Source organism: Salvelinus fontinalis, chromosome 20, assembly GCF_029448725.1.
Source record: "Salvelinus fontinalis isolate EN_2023a chromosome 20, ASM2944872v1, whole genome shotgun sequence".
NCBI lineage: Eukaryota > Metazoa > Chordata > Actinopteri > Salmoniformes > Salmonidae > Salvelinus > Salvelinus fontinalis.
In genome coordinates, this window is record NC_074684.1 from 20459217 (window position 1) to 20478850 (window position 19634).

General features: G+C 40.7%; 1 protein-coding gene across 1 annotated transcript; it reads left to right on the forward strand.

Moving 5' to 3' along the window:
* Positions 1–299: 299 nt before the first annotated feature.
* rfx6 (regulatory factor X, 6) lies at positions 300–6799 on the forward strand. Its single transcript, XM_055873525.1, has 19 exons — positions 300–464; positions 1086–1233; positions 1388–1511; positions 1629–1690; positions 1793–1870; positions 2043–2070; positions 2254–2361; positions 2560–2637; positions 2727–2840; positions 2934–2983; positions 3135–3294; positions 3466–3607; positions 3719–3828; positions 3899–4016; positions 4724–4846; positions 5062–5256; positions 5446–5964; positions 6122–6316; positions 6429–6799. Exons 1-19 carry the CDS (start codon positions 368–370, stop codon positions 6659–6661), a joined length of 2682 nt encoding a protein of 893 aa, XP_055729500.1. The 5' UTR covers positions 300–367; the 3' UTR covers positions 6662–6799.
* The last annotated feature ends 12835 nt before the right edge of the window (positions 6800–19634 follow it).

Sequence of the window (19634 nt, forward strand, 5' to 3'; positions counted from 1 at the left end):
AAGGTTTGGGGAGAGACTAGAGAACTGCGCTTTGTTTTTTTCTATTAGGCTACTGAAAATGGATGGCTAATTATGAGATGAGACGATGAAATTGGGGGAAAAGTATATATAAGTATATTTATTTAGAGGATTGTATTTGTGCGGATAGGATACTTGCCTCATGAAGACAATATGTGTACATGTTCTTACACATGCATTTAAATGTTCCATTTCAGTTATTTTGTATTTGTTTTGTTTTACTTTTTACCTCATAATATTTTCATTGAACATGCCTATGAAACGGAATACAAGCCCGATCCGGGATGGCCCATTTCTTCATGTTCATCCACCTTCAACCAAGAAATTCTGCGATGCCTCTGAGGAGTTTATGCACACCGCTTTATCTGACGAGAAATTACCCCGTGATTTCCATGGACATTCACTCTCAAAGTTTGACGAGGAAGATGATTCGGGAATTAAATCAGGTGATGAATAAAGTCGGATTAATAGGCCTACACATAATTGATTGCTGAGAGGCCCTCTTCCCCCAAGAGTCATCAAATTATAAACGCCATTAAAAATTGAGCGCTTGTTGATGTCAAGCAGTAGTTTGTGCTGTATTAAATTGTGGATCGTTTTTTGTTGAAATATGCCTGCACCAAAGTGTACTTTTTTCATTGTTTGTTGGGTAGGCTAAAAGAAAAGCATGTATTCCAAATCCCATTTTTTCTCCCTCTCTCTTACCATTTGTAGCCTAAACATTCTACTTAATCAGACCAGAATCTTTTAGTCATGGCAGACGGTTTTAGCCAGAGCGAATTATACAGTAGTGAGGGCATACATTTTTTCTTACCATGTACCGGTCCCACTTGGGAATCGAGCCCACATCCCTGGCGTTGCAGGCCCTATGCTCTTCAAACTAAGCCACATGGGACCCATTTTTCTCTATTGTGTTAATTTTCATGACTCTTGGAAATCCTGTCTAGGGAATACTTATTTATAATTGTCTGGTTCATTTAGCCACCTACCTTGTCATGGCCCTGCACTACTGAAACATATTTTTCACTTCATGACTGTTTTCTCCCCCACAACACTGTCAGAAGCAGAGGACACTAATGAAACCCCGTCTTCTGAGGAGGACCAGGATTTTGTTGAGTATTCCAAAGATTTGGCTTTCAAACAGACTACCCCGAGGAAAAGCATCACTCAGATCATAAAGGACAAGAAGAAACAGACTCAGCTCACTCTTCAATGGTAGTGTTCCAAAGTCACAACATTTTACAACTCTATAATATTTTTTGTGTTGTAATGCATTTGTATAGTAACAATACTTCTTACAAATGTGAATGCTTGTTTTCTTGTTGATGATTGATTATACATGTGATTTGTGTGACTGTTTGTTCCCGAGGCTGGAGGAAAACTATATTGTTTGTGAAGGGGTTTGTCTGCCACGTTGCATCCTGTACGCTCACTACCTAGACTTCTGTAGGAAGGAGAAACTGGATCCAGCCTGTGCTGCTACATTTGGCAAGGTGATATGAGTCTTGAGGATGCGGTGGAGTTTGTGGTGGATGTTATGGATAAATGCAACATATGGTGGTGGAAAATGTAAATGATGTTTTTTTGGTATTGTTCTCTGTGCACATTAGACAATTCGTCAGAAATTTCCACTTCTTACAACAAGAAGACTTGGGACCCGAGGTCATTCAAAGTAAGATCTAGCGGGGAATATTTGCTTTTCAAACAGAATTGTTATTGTAGTGATATGATATGCCTCAATATAACATGTATTGATGTTGTTGATATTCAACAGATATCATTATTACGGCATTGGCATCAAAGAGAGCAGTGCCTATTATCACTTGGTGTACTCAGGAAAAGGCTTGACGAGGTAAGATCATTCACAGAATTTGCTCTGGAGCATTGTCATAATACACATCAATCTGTAATGTTTGTTATAGAAAGTGATCAGCCAGGTCCTAGGCTACTTACTCAACTATGGAATTGAAATTGCAATGACATTCTGGAATTGAATCTCAGTGTGATTTATTATTTGATTATAGATTTTCAGGGAGCAAACTCAAGAATGAGGTAAGATTGTTATGAATGAACAGTCTCTAGCAAATATATAACGGACAAATAACAGTTTATTTTCATTTCCATATCTTCTTGTAAGATTTTAGTGACGTGAATCATGTTTTCTAATACATTCTATCTGTTACTAAGACTACGACGTCAAACATTCATACTGTTTGATGTTCCTCTATTTAACAGGGAGGATATACTCGGAAATACTCCCTCAGCTCCAAAACAGGAACTTTGCTTCCAGAATTCCCAAGTGTACAGCATCTAGTGCTTCAAGCTTCTGTCTCTAAAGAGAAGGTTTGTATTTTTTTCATCAATACTTCAACTTTCTGTGCCATTAAGATTGCTGATCACATACAGTATTCAATAGCAAGAAGACTGTAACCATTGTGAATTATCTTCACATTATGTTAGTGCGAAATGTATGCACTCGCTCTGGATAAGAGCATTTGCTAAATGACTCAAAATGTAAATGAAAAACATTATGTCCCATAGGTGGACACGCTTATCATGATGTACAAAACACATTGTCAGTGCATCCTGGACAATGCCATCAATGTCAACTTTGAAGAGGTATTCTATACAAAATCCAAACAAAAAATGTTGTGGCCTTTTCTGATGAATTTTCTCCTGACTCACTATTTATATTTACTATGTTTCAGATACAGAATTTTCTGCTGCATTTCTGGCAAGGAATGCCCGACCACCTTTTACCACTGCTGGATAACTCCGTAATCGTGGACATCTTCTGTGTGTGTGACTCTATACTATATAAGGTAAGTGTTTCTCCAGAATCATAGAGCAGCATCCTCATTAGTTGTTGTCGGATACCTACCTCAACTGGACAAGTTGTGCTATCCATTTTTCAGGTTCTGACAGATGTCCTGATCCCTGCTACGATGCAGGAGATGCCTGAAAGGTAGAGTATTTTTGTCTTTCAACATTTTTGTTTTGCTCACCTGGACACCAGATGTATTGTAATGTTTATGCTATATGGAATTACTAGACATAAGATATGGCAGTCGGTCCAGGTCATGTACTGTTGTGTGTAAAGAGTATCTTGTTTGCAGTCTCCTGGCAGACATCCGTAACTTGGCCAAGCACTGGGAAGACTGGATGGTGTCTTCTCTGGAAAACCTCCCAGAATGCCTCTCAGAGAAGAAGCTCCCGATCGCACGCAGATTTGTGTCCTCTCTAAAGCGTCAGACCTCCTTCTTACACCTTGCCCAGGTAAAGCACTGATAACAGCACAGAAGAATATACATATTTTGTTCATGTTTAACTTTACAAATACATATTTAAAAGTATTTGAAGTATATCTATATATCATTCATTTTATTATGACTCTAAGAAATATAATTTGCATATGTCATTTTTGGTCATTTTCTGTTTTTACAACAGATCGCGAGACCAGCTCTTTTTGATCAGAATGTGGTGAACTCCATGGTGGTGGATGTAGATCAAGTGGATTTGAACAGCATAGGGTCACAAGCCCTTTTCACCATCTCAAGTGGTGACCAAGACTCTGACCTCTACTCTGAATGTGAGAGACTTGAATAATTTTCCCTCATCGAACATTTACATTGTACATGGAAAACACTGCCAGGTTCATTCCTGTAAACAATGTTCATTTGCTTTCTCCTCATGTTGCTAGATGACTCTATAACAGCGTTCCAAGAGCTGAAAGACCTACTGAAGAAGAATGCCACTGTGGAATCCTTTATTGAGTGGCTGGACACTGTTGTGGAGCAGAAGGTCATTAAGGTACGTTGTCCCCTTTTCCAATCTAAGATTGGGGTTGTCAGATTGGATGTTGACATCTATTTCTCTCCAGCCTGGGAAGCAGAACGGACGGTCTATAAAGAAGCGAGCTCAGGACTTCCTCCTCAAGTGGAGTTTCTTTGGAGCACGCGTTATGCACAACCTCACGTTGAACAACGCCACCAGTTTTGGTAAGAAATGACTACATCCCTCTATAACAGTTCCTCCTGATAGTGTGTATATCCATGGAACATCTAGAACATCTAGAACATGCAGGAAATGCTGTACACTAGCCTATTTATGTGTCATTTCAGCTTTCAGTTAAATTCATTACTACTGCCATAGTCTAAATGATACCCGATCGGGCACTACGACAGACACAAACACACTTATCATTTTGCTAGGTCGGCTGGCTCTGAACAGAATGCTACAATGAGCCATAAATTATAATGGTCTAGCCCCAGGTAAACAAAGCATTATCTCTCGGTCGCGTGCACTGTGTTTGGAGACAGACTTCCATGCACCTTCCTCACCTCCTGGCCATGACGGGTCTATCACCAAACAAAAGTCAAACAGACTGGAGAACAATCACATGACCCAACAGGTCAAACAGCAGGCCTGGTGAGATGAAAGCCCAGGTGAAGGCAGACCTCTGGGGCTGGTTGTGTCAAACCCTTCGCACCTGCTTATTGGTGCACAGAACAGCCTTTGGAGCGGTTTCACAGTATGTAAGGTGAAGGTTGTTAGAGAATATTTGGATATTCTGTCATGATAGTGCACATCTGAGCTTCAGAAAAACGTGATAAGATAATAGGTTTGATTTCTGGTGGGAAAAACTAGGACAGTAAGAGGTTGTTATGCTAGTAGCAAACTAAGATGTGTTTTTTTTTCATCCCAGGTTCGTTCCACCTAATCCGCATGCTGCTGGATGAGTATATCCTCCTGGCTATTGAGACACAATTCAACAATGACAAAGAACAAGACCTCCAGAATATCCTAGATAAATACATGAGAAATGCAGGTACAAGCAAGCGTGACTGTTTTTACTTTTGATCGAAAATATACAATTACATGTCATACATAGAGTATCTAATTATATTATGTAGAACTCTGATTGTTTTTTTTCATTAAGTTGTTATTGAAATTCATCTTAATACTATCAGTTTTTATGAAGCAGTATGGAGTAATTGTAGAGGATGTAGGATCACTGAGGTACATTGTTGTGATTATTTTCAGATGGCAGCAAGGCGGCATTCACTGCCACCCCTAGCTCCTGTTTCCTGGCCAACCGTAACAAGCCCAGCGCGGTGTCCAGTGATCTGTCTGTGAAGAACGAGTCCCTCTCAGAACACACATACATGACCCTGTCAGCTAATCAGCAGGCAAACATGACCTACCAAGGCTCTGAAACAGATGGATTCTCTCTGTCAGGTGCAAATGCGTTTTTAGGGTGACATTTTCTCAGTCAGTTCCTGAATTGAATTTGCCCGATTGTATGTGAGCTTTATTGAAACTGTCATTGGTTTAACATAAATAAGTTTGTGTGACAATTGCTATTTTAATAATAAATGTTCCTATTGTATAGTCTAAAATCTTTGTCATTTTCCTCTATACTCCAAGGACAAATGGACTTTTCCCAGAACAGTGGCCCTCTGATGACCCCTCCCATCTCCCCAGCCATGGTGAACAGGGGCAGTGTCATCAACCAGGGCCCCATGGCCGTCATCCCCCAGAGCGCCTGCACCACCATCCAGCCCCACATCTCCTGCCAAGCCTTCCCAGACACCATGTACCAGAGCCTACCTTCCAGTAGCCCCAGCTACTACCCAACCACTTCCAACTACCAGGCTGTGTTCAGGCCCCAGACACAGGCCCAGGCCCCTGCCTATCACACCCGCTCCGATAGCAGCCACTACCCGTCCTTCAGTGAGCAGCACCTGGCCAAAGACTACTTCAACAGCAGCTGTGCTGTGTCCCCTTACAGCTCCAGACCCACCTCCAATTACAGCACAGTCCCTGATCCTGGGATGGAGACTCAGGGGGTTCAGCTACTGGACTCTGGAGGATACAATTTTGTCATGAGTGGGTTAAACAGTAGTGGCTGTCAGGAGTCTGCCTACTCAACAGCAGGACACAGTGGTAAGGATTAATTATATTGAAATAGGCCATGAGTAGTCTGTTTTTCCTGGTTAGATCATGTGGTCACGTCACCTAGTCAAAAATAACTCAGGGCCCTAACAATAAGTTGTACCATAAATGTGTATTCTGCTCATAGAGGAACCTCTCTGTTTTTCAGGGTACTATGGAAACAGTGGTTACCTGGATAGCCAGAGGCTGGGTTCCATGATAGACCAGCATGTGTCAGTTATCAGCAGTGTGAGCAGTATCCGTTCCGTCCCAACGTACGCTGATGTACACGACCCCCTCAACATCCTGGATGACACAGGCAGAAAGCCGGCAGGCCCTTACTACCCTGAGTCTGACTCACTGGGCACACCTGGAGGTCAGTGATGGATTTAATTTATATTTAGTGCTCAAGGGACTTTACATTGTAATAGGGAACGCCATTGTTCCACTACCAATGGCCTGTGTGAAACGATGAGTGCTTTGTATAATTATTCTAGTAAATTTCCCATTCAAGATAATCTTGTTTTTGTCTCTAGCTCCTCCCCTCCCCTCCTCGATCTCCGCACCCTGCATGTATGGAGGTCCTGCCCAGTTCCACTCCCAGGATGCACCGCTTCCTCACCAGGGACCATCTGAGGTACGTGACATGGTGTCATCGCTGCCACCCATCAACACTGTGTTCATGGGGTCTAGTGGAGGAGGACCGTGAGCTGTGACTGAACCTCCAACCACCACCACTCCTCAAGGTCCTCCGTTCCCTCCCACACCACTCCTCAAGGTCCTCCGTTCCCTCCCACGCCACTCCTCAAGGTCCTCCGTTCCCTCCCACACCGCTCCTTAATGTCCTCCGTTCCCTCCCACACCGCTCCTTAATGTCCTCCGTTCCCTCCCACACCGCTCCTCAAGGTCCTCCGTTCCCTCCCACACCACTCCTCAAGGTCCTCCGTTCCCTCCCACACCACTCCTCAAGGTCCTCCGTTCCCTCCCACACCGCTCCTTAATGTCCTCCGTTCCCTCCCACACCGCTCCTCAAGGTCCTCCGTTCCCTCCCACACCACTCCTCAAGGTCCTCCGTTCCCTCCCACACCACTCCTCAAGGTCCTCCGTTCCCTCCCACACCACTCCTCAAGGTCCTCCGTTCCCTCCCACACCGCTCCTCAAGGCCCTCCGTTCCCTCCCACACCGCTCCTCAAGGTCCTCCGTTCCCTCCCACACCGTTCCTCAAGGTCCTCTGTTCCCTCCCACACCGCTCCTCAAGGCCCTCCGTTCCCTCCCACACCACTCCTCAAGGTCCTCCGTTCCCTCCCACACCGCTCCTCAAGGCCCTCCGTTCCCTCCCACACCGCTCCTTAATGTCCTCCGTTCCCTCCCACACCGCTCCTCAAGGTCCTCCGTTCCCTCCCACACCGTTCCTCAAGGTCCTCCGTTCCCTCCCACACCACTCCCCAAGGTCCTCCGTTCCCTCCCACACCGTTCCTCAATGTCCTCCGTTCCCTCCCACACCGCTCCTCAAGGTCCTCCGTTCCCTCCCACACCACTCCTCAAGGTCCTCCGTTCCCTCCCACACCGTTCCTCAAGGTCCTCCGTTCCCTCCCACACCACTCAGTCACTGTAAGCAATGACTCAGATCACAGACAGAAATATGCTTAAAGTATCTCTTATGTAGCCTATATATCTTGTGTCAATTTATGAAGCCCTCAGCTGTTCAGTCAATGCGCAGTAAATGTTTTGATGAATTGAATTAATTCATAATTTGCAATTGAACCATTTTAATATAATTCAATCAGTTCATCTTTATGTGGTCGAAGGCGACTTTGTGTATTTTCTGAGTGAACATGTAAATAAATACCTGTTGAATAATACCAGGAATGTAAACATTTGAAATGTAAAATATATAGTCTCATGTAAGACAGGTTTGATTGATTATTGACAAGTTTTAAAACAGCATGTTATTTATTTCAGTTGCCTTTATAGCCTGTTACAATGTAATATTAATGCTGGAAATGTATATACTCTCTATCTGAGTTAGGCCAGACATTGTTGAAACTAAACTGTAAGCAAAAAAAGATTTTGTATCTTAGGTTTTGATACATGTAAAATTAGGAGAAAATGAACTTATACTTACCTGTATATGACCGAATGAGAGGTAGGAGCTTAGAAATTACTGTTGTTTGCAATACAGATTAACATTTATTAAATAATGCTGTAAGGCTTCATTCATTAGAGAGAGCGAGAGAGAGAGAGAGGGAGAGGGAGAGAGAGAGACTTTGTTAGTTTGCTTTCATGTGCTTCTTCAGCCATTTGTCTGGTTGTCAGTACATCCAAATAACAATCTCTAACCTCTCAATTGAAAGCCCCAGTGTCAAAACTCTGAATACACATCCCTTTAATGCGTAAACTGGACCTACACCAGGTGAGGAAAGAAAGATTACTGTCCGGAATGACAATGGAAGAAGCAGTGGATCAAACTTGAGCTTTGTCTGTTATTATTTGATTTCTTCGTTGTACAATAGAGGGAGATATGGTCAGATAAAGGTGTTTACCAGAAACTAGAACCAATAGAGGTGTTTGACCCACAGCAGGATCAAGCTGTTTATACATTGTGACTCTTTAGAGAAACTTCCGGGGAGTTGTCTAAATGGAGCTTTGTTAGCCTTTGAGCAGATGGAAGCCAATAAAACCATAATCAGTAACATTAGATTGACCAGGGCATTTGTGTGCCGAAATGATATCATTTCGAAGCGATACACTATTTAAATGTATTGGGTTGATACGTACGTGCACAGGCTATGTATTAAAGTAGACGATTCAGCATTTGTCTCCACAACATGAATAAACAAAGCAAAATGAATGATATTCCCCATCAGTGTTATCCTTTATCTACTCAAGGGGAAAATCCATTTCAGCCCATGGACGGGAACAGATGGCTTGAAATCTAATGATGACCAAATCCTGACGTTAAAATAGTTTAATTACAAAGTCAATAATGCCTCCAACAATTGCGGGACCTTTAGTGTAAAAACAACAGAAGGCTGAACGCAAACGTTGGGACAATGTTTAACCAGAACTTTGCATTTGGTGGTGAGTCTCCATATGTAGCCCAGGCGGGCCAAAGATCAAGAGATCCAGTGATGTGTAAGACTGATGGTTTTACTGTTGTACGTCAGAGAATCAAACCACAACACTGCTTTAACCTCACAGATCTCTCATGCCCACTAAAATCCCCCCATAGACACCTCAGATATCATTTTATATGCAAAAATATATCCTTCATTTTATACCTTGAAGGGTTTTTGTTATTTGTATAGTCATACTGTGAAATTACATTTCTGTTTAGCTGACTTTAGTAAGACATTTCGTATTTTATCATGGAGGTTAAATTCCAACATAACACTAAACCAAGTGTATTTCTACAGGATATTCATTTAAAAAGGGGTCTGACTAGGACATATTTTAAACATAATCTCAATCCTTGTCTAGTTCACCTGTATATCCACTTAAGCCTTCAATGCAGTAGAGTGGTTATTGTGTACTTTTTACTCATACCTCAAACACACAAGTTCAGTAAAGTGAGGGTTGGAGACCACGCTATCAGCAATACAGGATCAACAATGGCCATATAGAAAGCTCTCTACAGGCTAGAATCTGCCTTTTTTATCACAATATACACTGTACAGGTTGCATTAATATGTCCTAGCCACTCGAGATGTCAGTGTTGGGAAGAAGAGTGAGCGGACACCTTTAGCAACACTGTAATGTAGGAGCTCTGTCAGAGGTTAGAGTAGAGCCCACTATGAGCCTCTGACATCTTGTCTTTGTGTTGTGTCTTAATGAGTGTGTCTGTAATGAGTGCATTGCACACATCTGCCTGCTGGAGCCTCTGGTAGGACAGTATTCTGGTGTCCTGTACTGTCAATGATTAAGCTTTTATTGAATGGGATCATTCACAAATCTCCATTTGCAGCTAAATATCAAACTGCTACTTCTTTTTTTGTATTAGTAAAAACAAAATTATCTTTTATCTGACAAGATCTCTGCCACTCTGTCTTATTCAGCTGGAAAATGAGGATGTGGTTGGTGTTTGTCTTGAATGATGAATCTCCTTTAGTTAAGTGTAGGTCTGAAAGTGTCCATATGATGGCAGTATAGTGTACAAAAAACATTTATCACATCCATTTCTGTTTTGGTTGGCCCCATGGTAAATCTGTTATTACTAAACTGTGTGCTGTATTTGGATAAACAGAGGTCAAATAAACATGCCAACCAATAGCTTTGTTAACATGTTACTAAATAATAGGTGGAACACTGATGTATTTTAGGGACTTAACGTACAGCAAACAATTTACCTCTGTTGAACTGTTGAATATGATCACTTTTCAGATAGGAAACATATTTTATTTTTGACATGTGAAAATATTGATTTCCTCCAATATCTTATCAATATTGTTACTATGACTATAAATCATAAAGCAAATAAATAAAACACACATTCTAAAAATCAAAAAGAGTTATGTTGTTCTATTTTGATGTCACAGATTATATAATTACGCTGAATACTAAAGAAAGACACCATCAGTGATATTGATCCTCAGGGAGAGAAACTGGACTTCAAAGTCGTCAGTTAAAAACCTGACCAGTGTAGAGATAAGCCTGGGATTTGATGTCTAAACCTGCCGTCACACCCTTCTTAGAGCCTTCCAACCAAAGTCCCGGCCTGCTGTTAGTTTAAGTCATTATGGAAAGCAACTCTGTCTCCTCTCCTACTCTATTAGCCATACACTGGTCTTCCAGGTCCCTGTTGGAATTTAACCTCTGGAAACGACTGGGATCTAAGATTACAGAGCAATAACCTTAGAAAGATCAAGCTGCAGCTTGAAATTGATTGATAGAGTGACAGAAAGGGGAAAAGCTATTGTTTGTTTCACCCTAACCCCTTATGGCATTAGTACCTTTTGAGGAAACATTGGTTAATGCATGGTTTAGTGGTATATATTGTCATGAGTAAGCTCCTATTCTGCCGTTTGTGTAGACTGTATTTACCTGTCCATTTTCCTACCCAGGCATTTTTAACAAGTTCATGTGTTTATGAAGAGGAATCCCTTTGATTGGAAAGTGCATCATAGTGAATGTGAATGAATACTAGCTGCATTTTCTCTGTTCACTGTTGCCCACAGTCCTCCTGTGAGAGGTTGTCGATCAGTTTATGGGTTTTGACTAACGCGAGGTCCAAGAATTCCACAACTGTGTGCGTCTTAACCCGGAGCGAGCAGCAGGTCAGTGTGGCTGTATTTGAAGAGCAGCATCAGACGTGGTAGGCATTTCTCTCATTGGTGGTAAATATCTGGTGGAATCTCACCGCATATTCTGGCACAGAAACTCTGAATCATTGCAGATCATCATCGAAGAAATAGTGAGAGGCAAAACTTCCAACAACAAGAGAACAAACATTGAAGGCCTTTGAAATCCGTGACCGTCGAATAAGTGCGTGCCAATTTGGCTCAATAGTGACATGATTAAAAAGGATGATTGTTTTTTTCTGAAACTGATTGATAGATGAAGTGCATGATGAAGTTTGGCAACCACAGACATAGATGATTTGTCTATACAGTACAGTGTTTATACAGGCAGCTATGTGACTGGCAAAATGCCTAACCACAACATATTAAATGACTGTATATGTGAGAGACGGAGAGCTCCTTTTCTATAACTAACCCATACAATCTTAAAGGAAGCACAATCCCTCTCTCTCTGTCACTGACACACACACACACACACGCACACGCACACGCACACGCACACACACACACACACACACACACACACACACACACACACACACACACACACACACACACACAATTTGATTGCCTATATTCAGTCAGTCACATGAAAGGAAAGACCATTCAATTCACCACAGACTCCTACCCATCATCGAAAATATAACATGAAAGGAAAGACCATTCAATTCACCACAGACTCCTACCCATCATCGAAAATACAACATGAAAGGAAAGACCATTCAATTCACCACAAACTCCTACCCATCATCGAAAATATAACATGAAAGGAAAGACCATTCAATTCACCACAGACTCCTACCCCTCATCGAAAATCCAACATGAAAGGAAAGACCAGTCAATTCACCACAGACTCCTACCCCTCATTAAAAATACAATGTGAAAGACAGTGGAGTGTCATTGCTATTGTTAGCCTCTCACATTGCCTCTGTCTTGTAATATAATTACTTGTTATGTTTTCCTTGCTAAGTGCAATAGACTTTAATTAACTAAATTATGATGCTGTGGAATAGGTCCTGATTGTAGTTGCTATGTGTGGGAATGCAAACCAGTGAAGAGGATAACATCTGGCAAAATATACATTGGGACTTCATAATAACTGTAGGTTTCCATATACTCCTTGCATATTCTTTTGCATATTCTTTTTTTGTCATGATGTAGGCTAGCCTTGCCATTTGTTGTATTTTTTTCTACAGATGTAAGGTCTTAATTTGATCACTCTTTTGTTGCTCAGAATCTACAGGAAATGCAAACCTGTAGTGTATTTGAGTTTTAAAAGATTTCTAAAGTTTGTAATTTCCACTTGGAAATTTCAGACTTGATTTGCCTTAACGAAAAATTATAATCCATGTAAAAATTCACATTTCCTGTTGCTGCAGGATTATTTTGCTGCTGTAGCAAACTAGCTCAAATTAAGATCCTACATCTGTATGCTCATCTCTCCTTAACAGTTATCTTCCAAGCATGTCTTTACACCTTTCTGTCACCCAGACATAATTCAAATGTTAATCATCGTTGAATTATTAAACGGTAAAATGCTGAGTAAACTGGTGTTTCTATTTACATTTAAATGTGATCTTGATGTTGTAAACACAGGTTAACTGCAGAGGCACTAATTAAACATGACTCATTTTCTTACCAACTCTAATGAACGTCTTCGACATTGTCAAGAACTAGAGGTGTATACCCTATAATGTGAATGGTTCCTATCATGTGAATGGTTTCCACTTTGTGCCATCTTTGATTGAATAGTGGCTTTATTCACTCATTTTCTTGTATATTTCAAAGCAGAGGGTGCTTGAATGCCATCTGGGGAAAACAAGTCTCAGTTTGAACTGAATAGCAGAGGGGTTTGTCAGTCAAAGGCAGGGGCAAAATGTACTGTATGCACACGCTTACATTGAAGCATTTTACATTGTACGCATACATGTAGCAGAACTTCAAGGTAAATTGTCTATTAGAAACTCAAACCCAGTTTTGGTTCTTTAAAACCTTCCTCTTTAGTTCTTTGCCTTACCTACGCTTGTAGAAAATAAAGGTGCTATCTAGAACCTAAAATGGGGTTCTTCGGCTATCTCCATAGGAGAACCCTTTGAATAACTATTTTTGGTTCCAGGTAGAACCCTTTTCGGTTCCATGTAGAACCCTTTTCGGTTCCATGTAGAACCCTTTCCACAGAGGGTTTCTACATGGAACCAAAAAGGGTTCTCCTATGGGGACACCTGAAGAATGCTTTTGGAACCTTTTTTTCTAAAAGTGTAGTAATATGGTTTGAATTACTCTATTGAACTATTGTATTGTATCATATTGTACAACCGATCCAATTTGCAGACCAAATAAATGCAATGTTACAGGAATACAATAATGTTTGTAACCAACATTTGTTACATTTTAGGATAGGTCTGAAGTTGTGCCATATGTTTTGCATTGGCTGCTGCAAGTGGTACTGGATCTGGTGTGTGTGTGTTGGAGAGCTTAATCGGGTAAATGATCACTAGTTTGTTGGGGATTAGGAAAGTATCAGCTCATACAATATCACTAGACTCATAATGAAGAAAAAGGCACACTGCTCTCTTACTCTTCTGTTGCATGTTAAGTAAGGGACAGTCAACAAGAGGCTATGCGTTCTATGGAAAATAATGAACGACGGATGGATGGTGTTGGAGTGGAACTAGCCTTCCATGGAGTTGCATTATTTTCTAGAGAACGCATAGAGCCACGAGTTGATTATCCCTTTTATACCATGGCTATAATTTAATGTATTTGCTGCTAGAAAAGTGTTCAACATCCACTGAAGTAGCTAGCAAGTTTACTAGATAACGACAGTAGTTGCATTGGTAACCAAGCAAACAGACTTGCTAGTTTAGCTTACCAAGCCATCAGTCCTAGCTTGCTATTATGAAAATCATATTCAACAATACCAATGTTTTCAATTCAACTTTTGGTTTCAAAAGCACCTCAAACATAGAACACGTAAGAATGAACTATAGCCTTTGAATTATACCGTGCTGATATACCATGTGTCATTTAAGTTATAATGCTTGATAAACTGGTCTTTGGAGGATATTGGCATGGGTGTTGTTAATATATCCTCCAAACACCGGCTTCGAGGGCATTATCACTTTTATACAACGGGTTACCAACATATTCAAATAATGATTGTCGTATTTTCATTTTTTTAAATTAATTTTTTCATCCTAATTCATCCTTCCACAAGATATGGTCCTGACATAAATCTAGGGTTGCTACCCAAACCAGCTGGTCGTTCGTTCAGTCTTTTTGTTCTGTATCTATGGACGTGACCCAGTCGTTAGTTGGAAATGTTCCATTTCCATACTCGATGCCAATGTTCTTATCCCTTGCTTGCTGTAAGGTCACGTCAAACGTCAAAAATAATAACAACAGTAGCTGCATTTTTTTGTTTAAGCTGTTTTCTAGTGACATTTATTTGGAGACATCCATAACAATGAGCTAATGAGGCACGATTTCGCCTGGCGTAGAAAACGTACTCTCTCGTCTGGACACTGTTCTTCAGAGGAGCTAGCCAACAACGCAGCTAATACAATTACTTCAAACTGAAGCTGGAAAGACAGCAAACTAGCTGCACTTCGTTTCGTTTGACCTTTTTACAATGTACATATCTTTGTATATATCCATAAAAATGATGCCAACTGATTCATGATTTCGACTGGCTGAGAAATGCTGCCTGCCTGTATGTCTCATCCCGACTCCCGACTCCTACATGTTCATTACTATGGGACAGCTGGAGACAGTGTTGCAAATGTCGACGAGATAGACAGCAAGGTTTATACAAATCGGCGCTGTTGAAAACTAAATGTCAGTCTAAGATACATTTGAGATAATGTCTAGATGCTTTTTATAGCGGACATCAAGTTTATAATTTGCCTGGATTAGCTAATGAGACAGTGGATTGCGCAGTCAGATGGAGCAGAGTAAATAGGCATTTAAAAGTAGATTAATTGGTAACTTGTGGAATAAATCAGCATTCAGGATTAGACTCACCCGTTGTATAAAAGGAAATAATGCACGCTCCAGAATGCCATTCAAGCCAATCAGAAACGAGTATTCAACAATGCCATGGTATAAGCAAACATCACTGCGCTTCAATTAATCTACCGGCTGAGCTTGTACCATGTTCAGGGAATCTGTTGTAAGACAGCATTGCTAAGTACCTTTTACCACTTCAGCATAAAATGTGTTATATTACTATGGCTACAAGCTTTTAAAAGTTGTTTTGTTTTCTAAGTTCAGAATAACATGTGAAATACAAAAATGTGTGCACTTAATACATGGGCCATAGGTTACAAGTGGCTTTATTACATATTGTACCTTACACAGATTCATCAGATGCAAAACCCTATGGGTCAAGGGAAGAGTTTCTGAAGTAAAAAAACTCACTGTGCAAAATATTGAGACTTAACTAAAGAGAGAGTGCTCTAAATGTGTTGATCAAATGGATGTCAAACCAGGGTTGGGTGGATCAAAATGGTTTATTCCAGCTGGCAAAGATGGCTTAAAAACCTTTTCCTCACTGTGTTCTGTACTGTACATCACAGCCTTGAGTTTTCCACTTATTCCCCTCCTCCCCCTCATCTCTTCTCTCACTTCTTTCTTTCACTTTAACAAGGATGGAGTAAATCAAGAAAGTATTTTTCTCGCATTGTGAACGGCCTACGTTACACCCATGCCAATTTTGATATGCACCTAATAAAGGATGCTTTTGATAATTGTACTATGCACTTTCTGTGTGAAAGTGTTCTCCATTGATGCACTGAATTTCCTTGACTTTCTGAGGACACCTACAACATCTACATTTCATGCATTTCCTCTGTTGATTTTGTAGTTGGCCCACTAGGATGGTACTTACATTTGACAGATTGTGGCTTTTAAGGCATTACTGGGGTGATTAGAAAGGAAATATGAGTTTTAATGAGTGTATGTACACTCTGTCTTATGTGATGGCCTATGTGTTCATTTCCCTGGGTGTGATTGTTGTGTCTGTGTGTATTTGTCTATTATCAGTATGAGGTGATAGCGGCCTATTCTACATTTAATTAGACTGTAAGCGGACTCGTCTATTGAGGGAAACTTGTTGAATAAAAGCTATTCATATCACAGTTCTTTTTACAGTTTTCTTTCCTGATACATTTCAGCCTTTGAAAGACATTTCAGGGACAAATTATATTTCTATTATAGCAACTTTCTTGTCAGCAGTTTAGTATTTTTATTCCCATTGTGAAACAGTAATGTAGATCGTTTTACTATAAATCTGCAACCGTTCCTATTATATAAATTATTACAAACCATTCAATAAATCCACTTGATATTAGAAAATAATTCTGATGTATCCCTTCAGACCTGTGTTTTATATTCAGTGTCTGCCTGTAGCCTATTTGTCTATGTCTGTCCGAGACATCATTGAAGTCCAATGAATCATTTGCCTCCTTTATGCTCCTCTTCTCTCACACAGGCTTAGAGCATGACTGATCCATTTCAATGTGATGCTTTTGTGAGGACACCCCCAGTCTCTATGGCAGCCCAGATGAGGTTCAGTAGCTTTAGGACATGTGATGTCTGGAGAAATGGCCAGGTGTGGACTGGCTTTGTTGAGGAGATGAGGGAGGAGACCTGTTGTACTCAGTGGGATAATGTATTCAGACGTCTTCCCCACCACAACAGACACTCAATGTAATGCTAACATTAATGTTCAATGAAAGCTCATATGAATCTGTATGATAAAATAGGAGAACACAATTTGTCTAGCTTTATTTTTAGCTGAAAATACAGTACATTTACCAGACACTCTTATCCAGAGCGATTAGGGTTAATGAACAGATTTTTCACCTAGTCGGCTTGGGGATTTGAACCAGCGACTTTTCAGTTACTTCGTTCATCATTCTAACCACTAGGCTACATGCTGCCAGATAGGTAAACGATACATTGATAATATAATAAAATAACAGTTTCTTCATTATTTCAAGTTTTTTTTCCAAAGCCACTTAATGTATCTGTAATTCATTTCAACCAGCTGAACAAATGGTAACGAGACTAAAAGTCTGGCCCATTCTCTGTGCACTCATTCGCTAGACAATACAATTTGTTGTTATTTGTCCTTGAGCAAACAATACACATTTATATACAACATCCGCATAGAAGAAGGACCCTGCACTTCTCTTACAGAAAAACAGCCCCTTTGAGTTCAAGTAAATACATGTAGAAAAATATCTGCTTTCTACCAACAAACTCCTTTATGCAGCCTCTTCAAATAGGTAAATCAGTTCAATGACACTCAGGGCCAGCCAGGAGGCTAGGGGTGAGTCATGTGCAGCACATTAACTCTCTCATCAGTTTTACCCTAAAAAATATTACGGTGCTCCTACATCTGTTGAGAAAATACTGTAATTCACAGAACATAAAAATGCCGTTATACAGTGCATGTGATTCATGCTATGTTATGTGTTTGTATGCTGAATTTATTCTTTATCATTTTCTTTATTAGTGTACTGAATTGAATTGCATTTACTGTATTTATTTTATATAGACAATGTATTTCATTTATCTCGTCTTCAACACAAAGCAACCAATGCACCAAACAAAACAAAAAATACAAATACAAAACACTAAAACATAGGGATATTTTTACTGATAAATGATATGCTTTTTCAAGGCCATGATTGTTTTATGTACCATTAAGAAAGCACAATCGTTCCAATATCTTTTTAGAGTATATTATTTTTGTCCAGCCTCTTTGCTAACATCGTTTGACTTGATGTTGTTTTTATCAACATATTCATCCCTTCCAGGAACATTGGCTCATTAGAGCTTTTCCAGCCTTAACACTGACACAATACCTAAATATTATGTTTGAAATTCTGTCTGGTTAATCCCTCTTATTTCAGACTTGTCACTCAACAAACACAGTCTTGGGGACCTAGGTACCTGGAATCCAAAGCCATCTCCCATGCACTGTAAGGCCTTGTCCCATAGGGACATGTATTGGAGTTAGATACATTTGATTTTTTTAGGGCGGAAACATATACAGGATGCTACTCTCCACACCATAACCTTCACCCCAGATCAAAACTCCAAATCTACAACCTGATTTTGGGCAACATTACCTGGAAGGAATCCTACTACCAAGGATTCATTTTCCAAGCTATACAGGAAACAAACAGAGACCTGAGAACACCATCCAACCTGGAACTGAGTTAGCAATGTTTGGTCTGATGCTATTTTGAAAGCCAAGAAGAAAAAAATTTAATAAAGTACATTACAATGATATATTTTAATTTAATTTAAGGCTGCCAAGCTAGCTAGGACAGAACAGATACAACTTTAATTAGCACTGAGGTGTGAAGTGAGAAGTGTCAAAGCCTTTGAGCTCTACAATGGCAGGAGTCTCTCACAGCCTACCTCTCCCAAATCCAGAGACCTCCAAATAAAAGCTTCTCCCAAGTGGGTGTGACACCTACTCCCGTTGCCTGCTGCACTGCTGCTTGAATTCCACCTGGCGATCTGTTCACTGTCTGCCCTGGCCTGTCTCCCCCTGTTTAGTACAGGTACACCCGGTGTAACAGTATAACTTTACGTCGTCCCCTCGCCCCGACACGGGCGCGAACCAGGGACCCTCTGCACACATCGACAACAGTCACCCACGAAGCAGCGTTACCCATCGCTCCACAAAAGCCACGGCCCTTGCAGAGCAAGGGGCAACACTACTTAAGTCTCAGAGCAAGTGACGTAACTGATTGAAATGCTACTAGCGCGTACCCGCTAACTAGCTAGCCATTTCACATCCGTTACACCAGCACACTCCCCCCTCGCTCCGAGCTTTCGCTCGCCTCCAGTACACACAAACTGTTGGAGCGAGTGACTCTGAACTTATAATGGCTAGCCCCAAGTTGTTATATTTTTTTCTTGTGCTTTATGCTATTTGCTATGACTCCTGCATGCTTTGTTGACTATGAACTTGCTTGTTAACCCAACTGTGGGACAGACTATGTTTGTTGGCCTCCCATCCTATTCTAACCACCTCTCGCCGGCTTTGTATTCATGTTACCTGATGACATTGCTGTACAATATGATCGTGTTGCCATCTAATGCACATTCAAATGTCATAAATCAACAATGCGAAGCTCTCTCTGTCCTCTGCCTGATTGTATTACTGCTGATGATATCTGGAAATGTGCATGTGCACCCTGGCCCATCTACTGTTGCTGGCTCCAATTCTGACTTGTGCTCTGATATCTGCCTCTCTGATTTCTGCTCTAGTAAAAGCCTGTGTTTTCTGCACCTTAACACTAGAAGCTTATTACCTAAAATGGATAAATTGAAAGTGTGGGTTCACAACTAACCTTTCTGGTT

Excerpts from the sequence above, each read along its gene's own strand:
- rfx6 (XM_055873525.1), top strand. The coding sequence starts at position 368 with ATGCACACCGCTTTATCTGACGAGAAATTACCCCGTGATTTCCATGGA. Across the intron at positions 3,295-3,465 it reads CCTTCTTACACCTTGCCCAG|ATCGCGAGACCAGCTCTTTT; the intron begins GTAAAGCACTGA and ends TTTTTACAACAG. Across the intron at positions 3,829-3,898 it reads TGGAGCAGAAGGTCATTAAG|CCTGGGAAGCAGAACGGACG; the intron begins GTACGTTGTCCC and ends ATTTCTCTCCAG.